Here is an 18,208-nt window from a genome sequence, read left to right as displayed (position 1 = left end):
TGCCCCACCGTCCCGGCGCGTGTCAGACGGTCTACCGGCGATAGCGCCCACGGTGTTTGCGCAGTGCTTCGTATCCCCCAAAGCGCTCCTCGCGATGGGCTACCGTCGCTTGCTGCCGTGGGTCGAGGTCGGGGCTCGCGCGAAACGGCAGCGCTTCTTGCTTTCTTGCTTTCTTGCTCTCTCGCTCTCTCGCTCTCTCGCTCTCTCGGAGCCGGCGGTGGAGTGGGCGAAGCAACGAGGTCAGGCGGTCGACGTCAGAAAGGGGGGTCGGCGAGCTTCTACGCACTCGAGGGCATTGCGCGCGTCGTCAAGGCAGCGGCGTCAGGCTCGGGGATGGCGGTTCGCGATTCGAGATGCGAGATGCGAGATGCGAGATGCGAGATTTCCAGGCTGCGTGCTCTGGTGAAATGGCAGGGAGCGAGGGAGAGCAAATGGGCCCTTGCAGCGAACGAGCGGCACCCTTCTCACATGTCAGAATTCCGCATCACATGTCGTGACGATCCCGCCCACCACTGACACGCTACGCACAGGCCCTCGGCATCCAGCGCCGTTGCTGTTGCTGTTGCTGTTGCTGTTGCTGTTGCTGTTGCTGTTGCTGTTGCTGTTGCTGTTGCTGTTGCTGTTGCTGTTGCTGTTGCTGTTGCTGTTGCTGTTGCTGTTGCTGTTGCTGTTGCTGTTGCTGTTGCTGTTGCTGTTGCTGTTGCTGTTGCTGTTGCTGTTGCTGTTGCTGTTGCTGTTGCTGTTGCTGTTGCTGTTGCCGTTGCCGTTGCCGTTACCGTGAGCCAGCATCGTTAGCATCGTTATCGTACCTGCTCAGGCCCCCAGACCTCCCTCTGCAGCGCCCAAGCATCGTCGCCCACGTTGCGCAGCTGCATGCAGCCAAGCCCTCGCCCTCGCACTCACTCGCAAGTCCGCAGCCCGCCTCTGCACCTTGTCTTTCGCCGGCACGCTGCCCAGACCAGTGGCTGCCACTAGCCCTCGCTACGGGGGAACGCCATGTGCGCCCCCCGCAAACCCAGTCGGTCTATTCTCGCTCAACAGTAGCGCGCTGCACTCGTGGGCTGCACGGGTACAAACCACCTCGCACCCTTTCCTTCTTCCCCTCGGCCAATCACGACGCCGTCCGAAGACATACTATCCCACCTGCATACCTACAGCGACTCGCTTAGGAACATGTCAGGACGTTGAGAATCATGATATCAGAATCCTATCCCCCTCTCTCCTTGTTGGTGTATAGTCAGATGCTTCTGAGTACCAGCCTTCCCTGCCTCTGACACTCCAGCACATCACCCCTACCCAACACGCCCAGGCCGAAACCTTCCCATCCTCTAATAACTTGACCACGAATCACCACTCCAGCAAACCCATATTTGTATCTGTGCACGCAACCACAAATCACCACCCCAGCACACCACCCCTACCCAACACGCCCCGGCCAAAACCTCCCCATCCTCTCCAGCAAATCCACATTCGTCTCCACACACGCACGGAAAAACCCCTCAACACCCGGCACCCGTCGAAGCTCCTCGTGCGTCTGCGGCGGCCGCCGAGCGAGCAGCTCCAGCGTCTTGCCCGACACGAGCGTCGAGGCATCGAGCTGCTGTCTGCGCGCCACCTGCCGGCTGAGCGCGATGAGCTTGTTGCGGAAGACCATGGAGCGCGGCGTGAGGGGTCGCTGCGGTGGAGAGTCGGGTTTCCATGAGCTGGCTGCGGTCGTCTTCGTTCTCAGCGAGGCGCTTGGAGCGACGCCTTGTTCGTGCCGCTGGTGGGGGGGCGTGTCTGCTTGGCTTGGGCTTTCCCTCCGTTTTCGCTTCGCGCCTGGGCTTCTCCGCCATGGATGGTCGCCGAAATCCAAGCATGGCAGGCTGTCGTCTGATGCCTCGGTCGTCGAAGCACTCGCTGATATCCCTGTTTCTGCCAGCGCGAGGGACAGCCCCGTGTGCAACTGCCGTGTGCGTGCTCGTGGAGGTGTACCGAAAGCAGGCGACGAGTCGGCTGTCTCGCGCGCTCGCTGTCTCGAGTGGCGACTACGTGTACAAGGAAGCGCTACGCCGACCGCCTCTTTCGAGACTGTCTCGGTGGATACGTCGGCGGCACGTTCAGACTTACGAATTCCCTCTTTGTCCATGAACGAGGAGATGACCGCGATCCAGCCGCGGCCATAGCGCTTCTCTTGCACGGCCCCGATACCCTTGATCTTCAACAGCGCCTCGCTGTTCAGCGGACGCTCTTGTGCAAGCTGCGTGAGGACTAGATTCGTTGCAACGCGGTATTCCGACACCTGGCTCTCCACAGCAAACGCTGTGCGCCGGAGGCACAACTCTTCGTAAAGAGCCTGTGAAGTAGGATCTAGAGAAGGTGTTCTAGTCTTGATCACCTCGCTGCGGGCTGCAGGCACTTTCCCTCCACTTCCTGAGCTCTTCGCAGCCTCCCTCGATTTTGACACGTCTTCTGGCGCAGTGGCAACACCAAAAAAGAATGCCGAGCTCATCATCTTGCCGCCTTCTTCCACGGGCTCCAGATGCAGCGAGCCAATCCCACCAACCTTCAAGCCCAGGTACTTCTCCGCGTGGATGGGCAGAGGCGGCGTAGGCTTCATCTGTAGTCGCTTGTAGTTTAGGCAATGGTACAGCATGATCCCCGCGTACGCATCTCCGGCGGCATATTTGATCTGCTCCCGTGACAATGGTTGGCTCCAGTCCGAGGTCCTGACATTGCCCTTATAGAGCGGGTGTCCGAGATGCTGTTCGACTTGATTGGCAAGGCTCGTCATCTTCGTCGACACAAGCTCTGGCTTGCGTCCTCCAAACGTGACGAGACGGTGTAGATGACTGAGCTCGATTGCGGCTTTTGGATGCACCTTGAAGTACTTGCTCAATCGGGCAAAGTCTGCATTCAGGATGCCGACACCGATCTTCCCAATGCTCGCGCTCTCAATGAGCTTGCGCAACGATGGAGCGAGGATGTCGTCGGTGGTTTCGCCGGTGTGCAGACCGATGTGAAAGAGAGCGACTTTGTCTTCGGTCGCAACTTGAATCAACCCAATCTTGTTCTGCAGCTTGTTCGCTCTCTTCCAGTCGTCCCAAGGCCATTCCATATCGAAGCCAACCACTTCTTCTCCGAGAAATTGTCGAGCCAGTACTTCCGAGTCTGCCTTGGTTTTGCTGTAAAGAATCTTGACCCGCTCGTTGTTTGGTCCTCGATAGAGAACGTGGCTCCACCATGTCTTGGTGGGCTTGCGATTCGTCCAAGGGACGCCAAATGCAGATGATCCTTGCGGTGCTTGCGGTTGTATCTTGAATGCGAGTGGCCAGCGCGCCTTCTCGGCACTCAACGCGCTCGTTGCGTTTTTCAAAGTCCCAGCCTTGGACGCGGGGTCCGTCATTCGAAAGAAGGATGGAAACAGCATGTATGAGGAACTGGTGCGTCCAAAAGCTGGAAGAGCACCCTCGGGCCACTGTTGATAGATGCTCATCCGGTCTATTACGCGAAGACATTGCCACCGCGCTAACGCACGAAAGCACGTGCGCGCTTACTTGCTGAGCGCAGACGAACCCGCACATCAGACATCACCTTCTGGAACTTCCTATCAGAGTTATGCGACTCTGTTGTCGCTGGAAGATTGTCCTGTTTCCATACTCTCTGTCCGCTGTGCTGCGGCAGTAACTCACACAACGATCCTCGCAGTACAGAAGTCTCACGGCAATTTGCCCAGTCAATAACCTCTCAGTCAAAGCGTGAATTCTGGCAGCTCGAGAGGGACGGTCACGACACATTGTTGTGCACACTCCAGTTAACGTCGCTGACAGATACTTGGCTGTACGAGTGGGGAAATGTCAAGAGCTTGAAATCCATCCAAACTCGTACTTTCGCCATCTCTCATCGATTACGTGCATGTCCAGCGTCAGTGACAGGTTTCGCATTTGAGGCTGTCGCCGCTGTTGCGCGGGGTGTCTCAGACGTGTACTTGTTTCGGCCTCCACTCTGAATAACGGCTTGGACGAACGCATTGGCAAGCCGAGCCGCGCTGCGTTACGATGCCTTACAGCGGCTGCGAAAAAGCTCCAGCTGGTTATCTTTTCTCCGTTCTAGTGTCGCGAATTCGCGTTGTGGTGACATATATGTTAGAGCAGGAAGCAATAACCACCTTGGTCTACCAGTAAGTTTGCCATCGCGCAACCTCGAGGCTCAAACATTGCGGCAGTGCAGACTGCAGTGTGCCTCAGACTACACCGTTATTCACTGCGTTGCCTTACAGAATATTGTCTCGCCAAGGATCTCGGTGGAGGCCTCACGCGATTCCCGTTTCATGGTCGCCGCACAGGGGCGCAACGGGATATGCACTCCAGCTCGGTTTTGACGGCGAGTACCATCTTTGACACAGCCAGGCTTTGAGACGCGTACTCGACGCTCGACTGATATAGTCAGGCCTTCGGGTCTGCGGTTATTCGACTGTTAGTAACATCATCATATTCATTCATCACCCATTCTCTCTAGTCGTTTCTCCACCGAATCCATCATGCATTTTGCTTCGTCGTTGCTCATCGCCGCCCTGGCAGGTCTGGTGCAGGCGCAAAGTGTCACACCCTCAGGCTTCACACCAATAGCAAGTAGCAAGCTGGATGTTTTCTTCAACACAACCATGGTCATGACGCCAGGTCAGGTTCTTTCAAAAGCTGGTGAGCTAGCCTCGGGTTGGTTGTGACAAAACGTCTCCTGACATTGCGCAGAAACAGCAACCCAGCCGAAGATTGCGGTAGCGAACACAATATCGAACATGAGCGCGACCTACATGTTCGTTATGCTCGACCTTGACGTCCCGCCGGAGGGAGGCAGCGCAAAGCGCCGCGTTCTGCTTCACGCCATGAACACAGGGTTCAAAGCCACACAGCAGAAGGTTGGCGGGTCCGCTACCTTGCTTGCGTCAACCGAGCAAGGGCCAGCAGCGTACATACCGCCAGGCCCGCCTCCAACGGACACCATTCCGCATCGCTACGTTGAGCTTTTGTTCCAACAGCCCGCAGACTTGAAAGTGCAGGCGTCAGACTTCACCAGTGTTTCAGATCGGATCAACTTTGATATTAATGCTTTCATGGTCAAGAACAAAGTCAGTCCGCCTATCGCGGGCAACTTCTTCATGGTCGATGGCAGAGCGAGCGGGACTGCTCAAGGCACCGCGTCAGCCAGTGGAAGTGGCGGCTTGCCGAGAAGCAGTGTTCAACCGTTTACGGGCGCTGCAGAGAAGTTTAGGCTCTCGCCTGCTATGGCTGGTCTGCTCGGTGGACTCGCTCTGTTCGCTGTGTAATAAAGTGCCTGAGACGGAGAGGCGGGACGAGTGGCTACGGCGGCTGTTGTGTGTTCCTATTATCGTTCGATACCAAATGTAAACGTTTGTCCTTGCCAGCCATTCGATATCCGCTCAGCACTCTGCAAGGGTACTTCGACGACGTTCGTTTTTTCCACCAGAACATTCTCTCCAAGTCCACCTCCATCACGCACGTTCCATCTCGTATCGCTCCCAGCCACTTCAATGGCTCCAGCAGACAATCAATCTTGACTTGTGTGACAGCAGTCTGGGAGAGGATGAAAAGTCTGGAGGACCTCACGTGTGTTGCTAATGCGACGACCACTTGCCTGAGAGACGCTGAGATGCCATCCGCAGGTACCATGCAAGATGATCAGGTGGCGTGTCATAAACGCGATGGTCAACGGACGATCCACAGGTCCCCACACTTACACCTGAGCATCGACCATCTCTTCTGATGTGGAAAACTCACGAGTCAATGCGCGCTCATCCCAGCCACAGATCACAAACAGTCGCCCTTTGTGATCGGAACCAGCTGCGTTGGACTCTGCTTGGCGATTGAGCTCGTTCCTAGAAACCTTGCGCGCTGCTCGCGCTGATTAGCTTCGTTCAGGGATAGCATCTCATTCTCTGGCAAGTCTTATACGAGGCGAGTGACGTTGAAGATGCTTTCGGGGAGTTGGCAACTCGCCGAGTCTATGACTTCAGACCTCATTCAGATAGCAACACGCCAGATACGAGGTCGTCTTGAGTTTTGGCCCATACGACTCTGTCGTCGGGCTGTCGGATCTGACATGGGCTAGCGCTCTATTGAGTCCATCCTGCGATGCCCGACTGGGATTGCCACCGCTCCATGGGACTTGATCTGCACCCCAGGTCTTGCTACAGGGCACAAAAGTACCTTGACAGCGCAGCGGATACGGCGGACATTCCTCGCTCGCATGATAGGTAGTGCCGCAGGTGTCGAGTCGGCCGAGGCTCCGGGTGGCAATGTGAGTGGTCAAAGACAAATTTAGATACTGACGTTGCATGGGCGACGGGTACTAGCGATCTAGCGCAGAGGCAGGACCCTCACCAGCCTCGCGCTTTAGGTCAGTGCAACCAAAACACGAGAACCGACGTCATGTGCACTGATTTTCCTCGCATGAGTACCATGGTGAAGGTCTCCGGGCTACCGGGAGAAGCGATCTGAATTTACATATAAGGATTGAAGAATCCCTCTCTCTTATTCACATCCAAACTCACCAACCACAAACATCACTCCTCCATCCCACGACACTTTCTTCTGATATCTAGTCCCATTTCATCACCTCATCATCAGCAAGAAAGACCTTGAAGATGTACACTAAGACTCTCGCCGTTGCCCTTGCTCTTACCTCCGTCATCTCCGCCGGACCGCTCAACCGCCGCCAGGACCCGTGCCAGGACACATACAAGTCTTGCGTCGCCTCAGGAGTTCCCCAGGTCGCATGTGCTTGTGATCTCCAGTCTTGCCTCGGCGAGGACAACGCTCGTGGCCGTGAGTATTGCGCGTCTGCCACTGCGACCATTGTCCGTTCGTCCACAGTCGCTACACCATCAGCTACATCATGCGACCCCGAGCCTACTTCCACACAGGCGACCCCTGTTGCTACTAGCATTCCTGGTGGCTGCAACCCGGCTCATCCTGGCTCTTGCCCTTCATCCTACTTCTCGACGGCTGTTGCTACACCTGTTGCAACATCGATCCCCGGAGGCTGCAACCCGGCTCATCCTGGCTCTTGCCCTTCATCCTACTTCTCGACGGCTGTTGCTACACCTGTTGCAACATCGATCCCCGGAGGCTGCAACCCGGCTCACCCGGGCTCTTGCCCCACACCCTCCGCTGTCCCAGTTTCCAGTGGTTCCAACCCAGTAAAGTCTGACAAGACATGGGCTGTTAACAATCTGAGCCGCTACTGCGGTGAAGACAACTCTGGTTGCGACTACAACTTCGTCATCGAGGCCGACGGCAAGACCGAGCGCTGCACCGTCATCCGCATGCCCGGTAAGGACGCTGCCACCGAGTCCTGGTCCAACCAGCCCTGCACATCTGGCTCTCCTTACACCGTCTCTTGGGGATACACTGCGCAGCCTGCCCCCGCTTTCGCTGTCATGACCGTTGTTAACGGCAAGGAGCTGGCTTGGTTCGGCGTCTCAGACATCAACGGCCAGAAGGTCACCCCCTCCAACCCCTTCGGCTCCGGCCAGTACGCCAACCTCACTGCTCCCGTCTTCACCTACAACTAAGTGCATGTTGTATCGAGAGAAGGTTTTGAGATTACGATAATGATAGAACGATGACAGCTTGTACATATGTAGATACAACATACAGCATAGCATAGACTTTAATGATTACATCAGACCATGATAACCTAAGCTTTCCATCGCATTGAAACACGCAGATGGTATGTTTTTCAGTTTCTAGAGATAAGCTGAGGCCGATAATCATAACCGTACCTCGTGAGGCTGTTCAGCAAAGTGACAAAATCGCCGGAGATACCCACAGACTCCAGCTTGATTGTTCACAGCCCCTCGTCTCCACAATCCTAACGTGCAACAAGCAACGTCTTTGCTCCCAACGACGATTGCTGTGAAGGCTCTCCTAGTTCTGATTTTTGATGGACCTGTGGGTTGCGCCGGCGGTCTGGCAATCCTTTATGGATCTTGCTGAGCTTTGACTTTCACGGAAGAACGCCACGCGAGCGGGGACGAGCCGGTGTGCGGAGACGAGTCTGGGGTATTCATCTCCAAGACACGACAGCGGTGCGCGTACAGCGTCAGGAGAGATCCTAATCATCATCGGCAGACGTTCGCAAAGTCCGTTTCTTGCTACCTGTCGCTGATTGCTCTGCTCGACCACTGCAAGGTCGGCTGGCAGCCTTGCACACCGAATGGTCTGGCCCGTTTCGAACAGCGTGTCGAGATCAATTGATGCGAGGAGCGTGATACTTGAATGGCCTCTGGGCATGCCCCGAGAGGTGGCTCAAGTTTAAGTGAACCTCTCGCTCATCCAATGCAGGCTCAAACAGCAGCAACTGGCGGCGGTACAAACCTCCGCGAGTGAAGAATACAGAGTTCCCACCCAGACCAAGACCTTCAAACAAAAGCTCTCGCTTTGGAACCCATCGCAGAACGGGACCATGCTCAGCCATCTCAAGAGCATATCTCTGTACCTAACGTGGCCGGTTGTACTCTACACCGGCTTCTCCGCCGGCTCGTACCTCATCTGGTTCAATATCCTCAACGCCACCGCCTCACTCGTCCTCAGCGACACGCCCTACTTCTGGGGCGCCGAAGCCGAGTTCCGCCTCTGGCCCCTTGCAATCTGCATGGTCATGGTGCCTGCAGCTGCGGTTCTGTTGTGGGGGGGGGGGGGGGGGTGCAGCGCAGCGGACTCACTGGGTTGGCCTTCTTGCGGCTATGGGCAGCCTGGCGTTCACGACTTGCTTGGGGTTTACGCTGAGTATCAACTACCCTGATTGATAGCTACCCGGGTGTTTGCGCCGATGCGATGGCGGCCACTATCGTTGTTCGAGACACTGTGATGTTGGCTGTCAGCTATGCGTACGTTGCTCCTTCCTGCTTTGGGTCCTGTGCTAACCGGCTGCAGTATCACTCCTTGGGTAACTAACATGGGATACCATAACTGTTTTATTTCGGCAGCCTTTGTCGGTTTGGCATGCGTGTCCACGTTCTTGATCATGATGAAGTATGGTAAAACACTGCGTAAGAAGAGCAGCGAGAAGTACTGGAGCATTGTCAGCACCGGAGGAGGGCATCAGTCGTTCTGCAGACTGTACAACACTGATGCAAAAGGACCGCTCAAGTTCATTGTCGTATTGGTCGTGCTCGATATTGCGTCCGTGTCTACAGCCAGAGGACGGATCTGTCTACGCTCATTGCCTACACGAACCCACTCTCCGTCCACCTGCGATCCAGTTCATTCATGCCTGTGACATTCCCAAATGGCCCCAGACTGGGCGGTACATCCTCCGGTCTGGTACCCCAGTCACTCTCCTGCGGCCCCAGCGTCAGCTCCAGCACCCCTCCTCCAAGGAAGAAGCCATGCGTCAACCAGTTCTTCGTGTACGGCTGTCCGTTGAGCGTCGCGCTCTGAACATATATACTCTCGAATGCAGGGTCGAAGTTGATGTTCCTGACCGTGGCAGTCTTGCCGGTCTGCTGATTCAGTATGTTCACCTCCTCGAAGAAAGGAGGGGTGATGAAATACACATCTTGTCCCGCGTTGGGATACAAGCCCATCATGACAAGCGCTTCGAAAGAGCCCATGGCGCCGGAATCGTCGTTGCCCGGGATCCCAGAGATGGTGTCGTTGAACAGACTGGGGATGTACTGGTGTGCTCGCTGCGCGCTCTTGCCCGGGCGACCAGCGTAGTGGTACAGGAATAGGTTGAGGAACGATTGTTCGTCACCGACATACAGGACGCCAGACTCATGCAGCCAGTCCAGGCGTTTGACGAAAGTGTCTGTGCCGCCGAGCGTGGTGATGAGGGACGCCATATCTCCAGGTGCGTAGAACGAGTACATCCAGATAGGTCCTTCGTAGGTCTCGCGCCCAGATGGGTTGAGATAGCAGCCTGTGAAGTTGAGGAGTGGGGAGCAGAAAATCGGGTCCTGGTAGCCGAATGTACCGTTCATGTAACGGGGTTGTAGGAAGCCCTCGAAACCTGTGTCTTGTCCGTTCACAACGCTTCTTTGCGTGGGGTTGAACATATTCCTCCAATTCCCACTCCGTCCAAGATACTTCTGCGCGTCCGCCAGGTTTCCAAGTGAGCGTGCGAGCGTGCTGATGGCGAAGTCGTTGTATGCATACTCTACAGTGCGGGATATAGATCGTGTCTCTAGGCCGGTGCCGTCGGTGTCGAGGTTCTCGGTGGGGATGTAGCCAAGACTTTTCCAGGACGCGAGGCCACCACGGCCTTCGAGGTTCCAGTCTGGAGGCTCGATTTCGGCATCCTTGACTATGGCTTCGTAGGCGAAAGTCCAGTCAATTCCTGCGGAGATGTTTTTAAGGTACGCGTCTACGATTACAATATCTGCATTTGAGCCGCCTTGTGTGAATCCTGACTAGGTAAGCAAGTCACTGGGAACGACAACAGCGCAAATACCTTTGCAGTGGCTCATTCTGCAGTCGGGGAGATAGCCAGTGTGCTTGTATATACTCAGCAGACTTCTGACCATCAAGGTCTGGCTGTGTGGATCAAGTATCGTGAGGAGGGGATGTATGCTCCTGAAAGAATCCCAAATGCAGTAGAAAGAATCATAGTACGGTTCTCCGTCCTCCCAGAACGGGTTCTCGCCTGTGTAATCCTGCGGCGAGATCATGGAACGGTACACGCCACTCCAGAACGCTTTCAGGAGGACCTCTGATACACCGCCGTCTTTCAAGGTGATCACAGAGAACTTTGACTTCCAAGCAGCTTCGGCTACAGCTACGACGCTATCAAAATCTCCAGTCGCAATCTCTCGCTCGGCATTAGAGCAGGCTTGAGCTTCGCTGATAAAGCTCATACCAACTCTAGCCAAAATTTGGTTTGCTGCTTCCGGCTTCTCGAATTGTACCCAGCCACCTGCGGGTGTGTCGCTGGGTGTTTGACGCTCGTCGCCAGGCTTGATCTTGAGGCTCTGTGCTTGCTTAGAGGCGCGCGAATTGCTCCAGACACCTACATCTTTCACTTTCGCACCATGGAAGTCGAGACAAAAGTAGGACTGGTATGTTCCGCTGCCGAAAGAAGGTGAGAAGCGTCCGCCGCCCGTTATGCGTCCACTATCTGGATACACAGTGATATTGGCTTCACTCCTGGTCCTGGGGAGATCAGCAAGCTCGACTAGGATGTGCGGATTCAGTGTTGTGTTTGCAGTAACTGGAGTGGCTGGAAACGTGAGTCTGCACAGAGCCGTGTGGTTTGTTACTGTCATCTCTGTCCTTATGTTGGATGTCAAGGTGATGTCGAAGTACCCTGGTCGTGCATTCACGCTCCCTTCTTGGCGAGGCTGTGCACGTTGCCACTGAGCGTATTTACACGCATTGATATCATCGTTTGGGCACCCCGCTTGCGCGAAGATAGGGAAGTTGCCGAGCGATGCTGAGCCACCAGTTCCGCTGTCGTGCATGTGCGAGAAGCCATATATCGGTGACGTGTCTGATGCGAAACCTCCTTGGTTTTCACCACCGGAGGTATCAGCGCCAGCTTTGGCCATGCCTGAGTTTTAATTAATAGAAGATGAGAAGTGATTGATGTGTACCGCAACTTACCGAATGGAAGCGTTGCACCAGGGAAGACATGACCTGTTCAATGTTAACCTGCGTTATCTTTTGTGTTTAGATTCATTCTACTTGCCTCCATTGATGGTCCCGATGAGTGGATTCACATACTCGTAGGGCGTTTTGCCTCGTGCATCTGGCTCACCTTGCGCGCTAGTAGAGACTACGAGGCAAGAGACCACAAAGGCCTTCAGTCCAGATGAAGACTGCATTATTCGCGAGGACTGTCCCGTGCTTCATCAAAACAATGGGAGTGCATCGTGCGAATGGGTTTTGCGGGTATATATGACCGTTCATTCCTGCCTTCTTGGCATGGCACGATGTAACTTCCCTCCCTGTCATCCTTCCGATCGTCAAGCAATTACATGAATACGATCCCCAGAACGGCAAGTCATAGAACGTTTTGTGATAATCGGAGGATGTGATGTAACCACACAGCGGAGTGGCTGCGGGGTACATTTGACTAGCGGCAGATCCGGACGACGTGGGGACGCTGTGTTCTACAAGCTCATGTATAGCTTGATGAAAAAGGTGTTGAGAACCGTTGTAGTTTGACAAAGGCTACAGGAGCATTGTGTGCCATTCAGGGTCATTGTGTGCAACTCGTACTCTCACATCTCAACAGGCATTTAGTATGGCTCATACCTCTTCTTGTCCTTTTTCTCTTTCTTCTCCTTGCGCTTCTCTTTCCTGTCTTTCTTGTCCTTCTTCCTAGTATCTGCCTCCTCATCGACCACCATAGTCTCGTCAGTAGATGCTTCAGTCTTCCAGGCGCGGACGTGTCCATCTTCGCCAACGGTGTAGGTAGTCTGAGACTACATTCATGTTAGTATCTGCAGGCGAGGTGAGCTCCTCAAGAACGTACGTGAGTGTCGGTGAATAAATCTCGCACGACCTCCTCGCCATGTGCACTTGATAGCCTGACGCTCTTTGCGATATCGTATTCATATTGCAACGGTCCACCCACTCCTTTGCACACGGGTACCAGATCGAGACGTCTCTCGCTGTCGTGTATCAGCATCTGTGGCGCATTGTAATTCCGCGGGTACTCACCTGTGCTTCCCTGTAGCAAGAAATGGTTGGCTACCAACCCAATGCATCTTCGCCAAATACTCACATCCAAGCGGCTCCCGCACATCACCAAAAGCCTTCGGCGTCGGTTCCTCTTCTTCCTCCTCCTGACTTTGCAGGGCATAGAAGCTCATTGTTTCGTCAGTACCGAGTGCGAATATGTCGGTGCTTGGGTACATGAATCCTGCATGTGCGATGGCAGATCCATGGTTGATGACTTGGTAAAGTGCGTCTTCCTCTTCGGATTGAGACGTATCGAAGATATTCACTAGACCATCTGTGCTAGAGGACAAAAGTAGCGTAGGAAGTGTCGGATGCAACTGGAGAGATGTGACTGTGTCTGTGTGTGACTCGAAGAACGAGCGCAGAGGCGCTGATGTGTTGCGCTGATCCCTGATACAAGGTCAGGAGTCGAAGTTGAGGGACTATGTATGGAACCACTATACCAAACGTAGACGGGAGATTCGTGAGGCCCGTCGTCTGGATTCTCGATACCAGCGGCTACGAAGTTTTTCTGCGCATCGCAAACGAGAGATGAGACAAGCTTGTTCGCTGCGCATATTGTCAGTCTTCAGCGAATGATCAAACCAGTTAATTGTGAACGTACGGCTCTGAATTTCTAAGACCTTCTGTCTACTTCTGTTGTCCCAGAATCTGATAAGCCCATCTCTTCCAGCCGTTGCAATGACATTGCTTGGTGCATCGTTTGCCCTTTCCAGACAGGTGACGCTGTTGTTGACAGTTTTGACCACGCCATTCACGTTCAAGGTGGCTGGATCTATATAGCGCAGAGAGTCGTCAGATGAGATGATGGCAAGTTGATCAGTCTTGGAGTATGAAAGCGGATCTAGCCGCGGTGCGGTGGAAATGATCCTGTAGATGTAGGAGTTTGGCGGTAGCCCAACGTCAGAGCTGGATATTTGCGACGCCATCGCGGCGTTTGTTGAGCGAGATGTCCGTTTGGTTACAGGATTCTCGGTTTTGGCAGCGACAGGCGTAATCACAAATGGAAGGTAGGTGAAGAGTTGAACAAGGCGGAGAGAAAACTTTTCAGCCCAAGGACCAGGCCATCAAATCATCATCGTTGTTGGCTCACTGTGAAGCACATCTCCATCCATATGTCACTTGCTCACTGTGTTCTTCAGTGACAGCTCGACTGGTCCGCACGACGTGCAGCCTTGCTGGTCGTCGTGCATAGTGCAGGCGGGATAGCGCATTTCATTTGCAAGCAGCTGACAACAGCTACGTCTGCAATCTCAAATTGAGCAAACGCCAACATCACAGGACTTGCCTCGGGAAGGTACGAAGTCATCTGCACATTACGTAGTATGTTGCCTTGATATGAAGCTCGTTAAGTTATTATTTAAACAGTACGAGTGATTAACGACGGGCGTCTCTCTCCGATCCCTCAGGTCCCAGTCCACTGACATAACGCCAGCAGACAGATGAGAAGTCACTCCAACGCCTTCAGCGCAAAAGCTCAGCGTTGGCGATAACGAGGTTCGTGAAGGAGAGAAGCAGAACCTTCGCCAGCGCGCGTGCGAAGATTTTACGGGTATGCGTTGCGCACAGACGATTCTGTGGTTGAGTAAGCGAGGGCTGTGATTGGAGGCGGCAGGGACCTCGGGAATCGGAGGAAGGAACCAACGACGACATCGATACGTTCAGTAACGGGACAACCACCCTCGAATCCACGACAAGGTCAATTTGCAGAGCAGACGACAATGGCTTCTCAGCGAGTATTCCAGCTCGGCCTGCGCCGCGCGGCAGCCCCCAGCTTCAAGATCGCGCCTGCTGGCCGCACCATCCAGAAGAGGTATGTTGCTGTAGCAGCATCTCGCTCCCTCCTTCGACCACCACGCACAGGCTGACGATACATCAGGCTCGCAGCTACAGAGGCCGCCTCGCGAGACACCGCCTCCGAGATCCTTCGCAAGCAGCGCCTCCAGCGCCCCGTCTCGCCCCACCTTTCCATCTACAAGCCGCAAATCACCTGGTACGCCTCGTCGCTGAACCGCATCACGGGCATCACGCTCTCTGGCTCTCTCTACCTCTTTGGTCTCGCATACCTCGCCGCACCCTACACCGGATGGCACCTCGAGACCGCCTCGATGGTTGCGACCGTCGCGGCGTGGCCTGTGGCTGCCAAGATTGCGCTTAAGAGCTTCTTCGCGTTCCCCATGTTCTTCCACTCGTTCAATGGTGTGAGGCATCTGTTGTGGGACATTGGCGTCGGCTTCACAAACCAGCAGGTCATCAGGACGGGTTGGTCGGCTATTGCTTTGACCGTCGTCACTTCGCTGTACTACGTCTTCTTCCAGTAGACGTAGGTGGATGGCGGTGACTTACTGGCTTGAAGAAAGACAGAAAGAAAGAGAGAAGCACCGGAGGGCCTGACATGAAGACAATTGTGAGGAAAGGCGGGAGAAGAGGAGTTGAAGACGCTTGGAACAGGAGCGGTTCTGAGGGGTTGAGTTATCTCGTTTGGAGTGGAAGTATAAACTGTACATTCTACGTGTTTTCCATTACGAATCGTTCGATTTGCGGAGATTGAGAAATGCGTGCTCGTGGTGCCCCAGATACAACCACAAGCTGTCAGCAACTTATGTTGCTCTGGTACTGAAAGCTGGTTTGAGTCGGTGTCGAACCAGACTCTGAATATAGGCTACTACGACCCACCGTCTTGTCGCGCTCATGGGACGATTACTCATGTCGGTCGATTCGCTACAGCTCAAGTAGGACGCACTCAGCTGGACGCACTGTTCACTCCAACAAGCCCTCGTCGTCTCGCTATGATTTCTAGCCAGTTCTGGACCACTTCGTCTCATCTCCGTTCACGCCATTTGTGCCCTCGTTATCGTCTCTGTGCCTCACTGTCCCCGCGCCAGGTCCTAACTCGTCTCCAATCACCATCCCATTGAAGTTCCCCTCCTCGTCCACATACTGGTCTATGTTGTCTGCTGTGATCCATCCACTCGCACCCGGCGCACTCAGGCCATCCTCCATATCCTGTCCGTCGTCGTCGGCGTCAGGATCCGGGTGCAGGTCTGCGCATATGTTCATCGCGCTGAAGATGTCCTTGATATATGTGTTGTCTGGCGAAGTGGCGTAGTTGGGCGGTAGCACGGTGAGCTCGAGAGTCTGGATGTCTTCTTCGTCGTTCACGGTCTCGGCATCGTTGAGGGACAGGTTCATGTAGAGCGCTTCGATTGTGGACTTCCACTTCATCGTCGCGTGGAGGGCAATGGCGGGGTACGAAATTGCAGCCCCGGTCGGTACAGGAGCGGTTTGAAAGAGGATGAGTGATCTATGTGTCGTCAGCATCTGTCTTCAGGGGTAGAGTCTTGTAGAACGTACTCTGAAGTCACCCAGATGTCTACATCCTTGATCAGAGTGTCGTCGCCGTCTGTTGTGGGTGTGAACTTGGCGAACACGACATCTTCTTGCAACTGCGATGCTGGTGCTGAGAGTGTAACTCCAGAGTAGTTTGCGTATGTTACTGGCTTTGCGCCGAAGAAGGTTGCCGGTGTCTGTTCTTGGTGCTCTTGTAGCGGGGTGAAGTCAGCGGCCTTGGGCGCGGTGTCGACGTGTCGAATGGACATTTTGGCGGGTGCAGTGTGGTTGCTTAGGGTCTGCGACAGGAATTCGGTAATTCTGGAGCCGTTAGAGGCTTGGGAAGCGCGGTATGTGAAAACGTCACCTCGAGCCAGCTACCTTCGAAAAAGTGACCCGAGCGTCATAGCTCCTTGCTGTTGAACATTTTGGTGGGGATCTTCCCTCTTCACTCCCCACGCATCTTGCTCGCACCTGTCTGGACTTCGTGCGTCTAGCAAAAGTCCCAACATCGCGATGCCTTGAGCAAGCCTGCTATATCTTGCGAGAGCCGCAAACATGTCTGTTTTCCCCACGAGGCCTATCGCCAAACTCACCGGCCATAATGGCATCGTACACGCTGTCGCATACTCCTCCGGTTCGCAGTCATACATCCTGACCGGCTCATCTGACCGGACGATTCGACTCTTCAACCCCCAGAAAGCCCCCACGTCCTCCGTCGCGCCGACTGCGTCTAACGCCTACCCGCCCGGTCTTGTGAACAAGTACAGCGCGCACGGCTACGAAGTCCTCTCTATCGACGTCAACACAGACAACGACAAGTTCGTGTCCACTGGCGGCGACAAGACTGTCTTTGTCTGGGATGTGCAGACTGCGCAAACCGTCAGACGCTTCACCGGACACTCTGGGCGCGTCAATCGCGGTGTTTTTGGTGGAGATGGAGACAGCATTATTGCGACGGGAAGCTTCGACGGCACTGTTAGGGTCTGGGACATCAAGTCCAACTCGTACAAGCCGATCATGACGCTCGATGATGCCAAGGACAGCATTACAGATGTTGCCGTTCACGACGCAGAGATACTGGCTGCAAGTGTCGATGGGAGGGTGAGAAGCTACGATCTCAGGACCGGCATGTGTCAAGCCGATGTCATTGGGTTCCCCTGCACGAGCTTGGACGTCTCGAAGAAGGGTACAGAGATGCTGGTCAGCTCGCTTGACTCGACAGTCAGGCTCATGGACCGCACAAACGGGGAGCTTTTGAAAGCCTACAAGGACGAGGCATTCGTCAACAAGGACCTCAGAGTGAGAAGCACGCTGGGCTTGAACGACAGCGTTGTCTTGAGCGGCAGTGATGATGGGATGGTTTTTGCGTGGGATATCATGGGAGAAGAATGCATGCATCGCTTCAAACACTCTGAGATGCGCGAGGTGCAGGGCAAAATGCCGGCAGTGCAGCCTGCTAGCAAGAAGGATATTGTTTCGGCTGTAACATTTTGCAAGACAAGAAGGGAATGGGTCAGCGGAGGAGGTGATGGCAATGTCATTGTCTGGGGTGTGTGAGACCGTCGACGACTGCACCAAATTTCCACGATACAATCGCCTATCCAAAAAAAAAAAAATTGGTAATCCCCGAGTTAGAGTCGACGGTAAGTCCAAAACATTGTCCGCCACTGCGGCTCATGTCCGTCTCTCCTCTGAGTTTGGTTCCCTTTGATACACTGGCAAAGGCTCACGGATCACACCAATCTCCAGTTGCGAGTCTTTCTCCTGCCACGGCGGACTCCATGATGGTGGCAATGCCAACTGAGACCTGTATTGAAACCCTTTTTTCGCTCCATGTTTCCGTTGCCGATCCCACAAGAACAGAAGTACTGCGACCACGCCTAGTACACCGATCAGAACGCCGACAATGATGGCTGCATCTGTACTGTTGCTCGTTGGATGGTGCCAAGGTTGGCCGGATGGCTGAGGATGTGTCGCTGGCATTGCTCAAGAATCTGCAGTTGGGCAGTAGTGTCAGAACCCAGAGTTCAAGTTCCGAGGCTGTTCGAAGTTTTGGCGAAACTGGAGTGCAGAATGGCGAGGGGTAGCGAAGAATGTATGACTAAAGTAAGGGAGTACAAGAGTAGTGTTCAGAGGTGCAAGGAGTACAGATCGGCTCGGCTCGATGCACCTCAATACACTTGACACGG

The 18,208-nt window shown here is 54.4% G+C and overlaps 8 protein-coding genes across 8 annotated transcripts, besides 5 other annotated features; 4 read left to right on the top strand and 4 right to left on the bottom strand.

Annotated features, from left to right (window-relative positions):
• Nucleotides 1–175: 175 nt before the first annotated feature.
• Nucleotides 176–208: a tandem repeat.
• A 141-nt stretch (nt 209–349) lies between these two features.
• Nucleotides 350–383: a tandem repeat.
• A 166-nt stretch (nt 384–549) lies between these two features.
• Nucleotides 550–770: a tandem repeat.
• Nucleotides 771–1,417: 647 nt separating this feature from the next.
• On the bottom strand, nt 1,418–3,475 carry EKO05_0010009 (Exodeoxyribonuclease I; the record flags this gene model as incomplete). Its single annotated transcript, XM_038946985.2, has 1 exon — nt 1,418–3,475. The coding sequence occupies one exon, from the start codon at nt 3,473–3,475 to the stop codon at nt 1,418–1,420; it is 2,058 nt and encodes a 685-aa protein (XP_038794564.2).
• A 1,044-nt stretch (nt 3,476–4,519) lies between these two features.
• On the top strand, nt 4,520–5,305 carry EKO05_0010008 (uncharacterized protein; the record flags this gene model as incomplete). The annotated part of the gene is made up of 2 exons (XM_038942936.1): nt 4,520–4,679; nt 4,731–5,305. 2 exons carry the CDS (start codon nt 4,520–4,522, stop codon nt 5,303–5,305), a joined length of 735 nt encoding a protein of 244 aa, XP_038794563.1.
• Nucleotides 5,306–6,643: 1,338 nt separating this feature from the next.
• EKO05_0010007 (uncharacterized protein) lies at nt 6,644–7,573 on the top strand (the record flags this gene model as incomplete). Its single annotated transcript, XM_038946984.1, has 1 exon — nt 6,644–7,573. One exon carries the CDS (start codon nt 6,644–6,646, stop codon nt 7,571–7,573), a length of 930 nt encoding a protein of 309 aa, XP_038794562.1.
• Nucleotides 7,574–8,689: 1,116 nt separating this feature from the next.
• Nucleotides 8,690–8,706: a tandem repeat.
• A 523-nt stretch (nt 8,707–9,229) lies between these two features.
• EKO05_0010006 (uncharacterized protein) lies at nt 9,230–11,824 on the bottom strand (the record flags this gene model as incomplete). Its single annotated transcript, XM_059637661.1, has 4 exons — nt 9,230–10,410; nt 10,456–11,550; nt 11,604–11,636; nt 11,689–11,824. The coding sequence occupies 4 exons, from the start codon at nt 11,822–11,824 to the stop codon at nt 9,230–9,232; spliced, it is 2,445 nt and encodes an 814-aa protein (XP_059493644.1).
• Nucleotides 11,825–12,241: 417 nt separating this feature from the next.
• Nucleotides 12,242–13,615, bottom strand: EKO05_0010005 (uncharacterized protein; the record flags this gene model as incomplete). Its single annotated transcript, XM_059637660.1, has 5 exons — nt 12,242–12,427; nt 12,478–12,616; nt 12,666–13,076; nt 13,130–13,235; nt 13,291–13,615. The coding sequence occupies 5 exons, from the start codon at nt 13,613–13,615 to the stop codon at nt 12,242–12,244; spliced, it is 1,167 nt and encodes a 388-aa protein (XP_059493643.1).
• A 792-nt stretch (nt 13,616–14,407) lies between these two features.
• Nucleotides 14,408–15,007, top strand: EKO05_0010004 (uncharacterized protein; the record flags this gene model as incomplete). The annotated part of the gene is made up of 2 exons (XM_038942859.1): nt 14,408–14,499; nt 14,566–15,007. 2 exons carry the CDS (start codon nt 14,408–14,410, stop codon nt 15,005–15,007), a joined length of 534 nt encoding a protein of 177 aa, XP_038794558.1.
• A 32-nt stretch (nt 15,008–15,039) lies between these two features.
• Nucleotides 15,040–15,064: a tandem repeat.
• Nucleotides 15,065–15,482: 418 nt separating this feature from the next.
• Nucleotides 15,483–16,285, bottom strand: EKO05_0010003 (uncharacterized protein; the record flags this gene model as incomplete). The annotated part of the gene is made up of 2 exons (XM_038942833.1): nt 15,483–15,990; nt 16,041–16,285. The coding sequence occupies 2 exons, from the start codon at nt 16,283–16,285 to the stop codon at nt 15,483–15,485; spliced, it is 753 nt and encodes a 250-aa protein (XP_038794557.1).
• A 289-nt stretch (nt 16,286–16,574) lies between these two features.
• Nucleotides 16,575–17,576, top strand: EKO05_0010002 (uncharacterized protein; the record flags this gene model as incomplete). The annotated part of the gene is made up of 1 exon (XM_038946983.1): nt 16,575–17,576. The coding sequence occupies one exon, from the start codon at nt 16,575–16,577 to the stop codon at nt 17,574–17,576; it is 1,002 nt and encodes a 333-aa protein (XP_038794556.1).
• Nucleotides 17,577–18,208: the final 632 nt, after the last annotated feature.

This window comes from Ascochyta rabiei, chromosome 18, assembly GCF_004011695.2.
Source record: "Ascochyta rabiei chromosome 18, complete sequence".
NCBI lineage: Eukaryota > Fungi > Ascomycota > Dothideomycetes > Pleosporales > Didymellaceae > Ascochyta > Ascochyta rabiei.
This window is presented reverse-complemented; position numbering and strand designations above follow the sequence as displayed.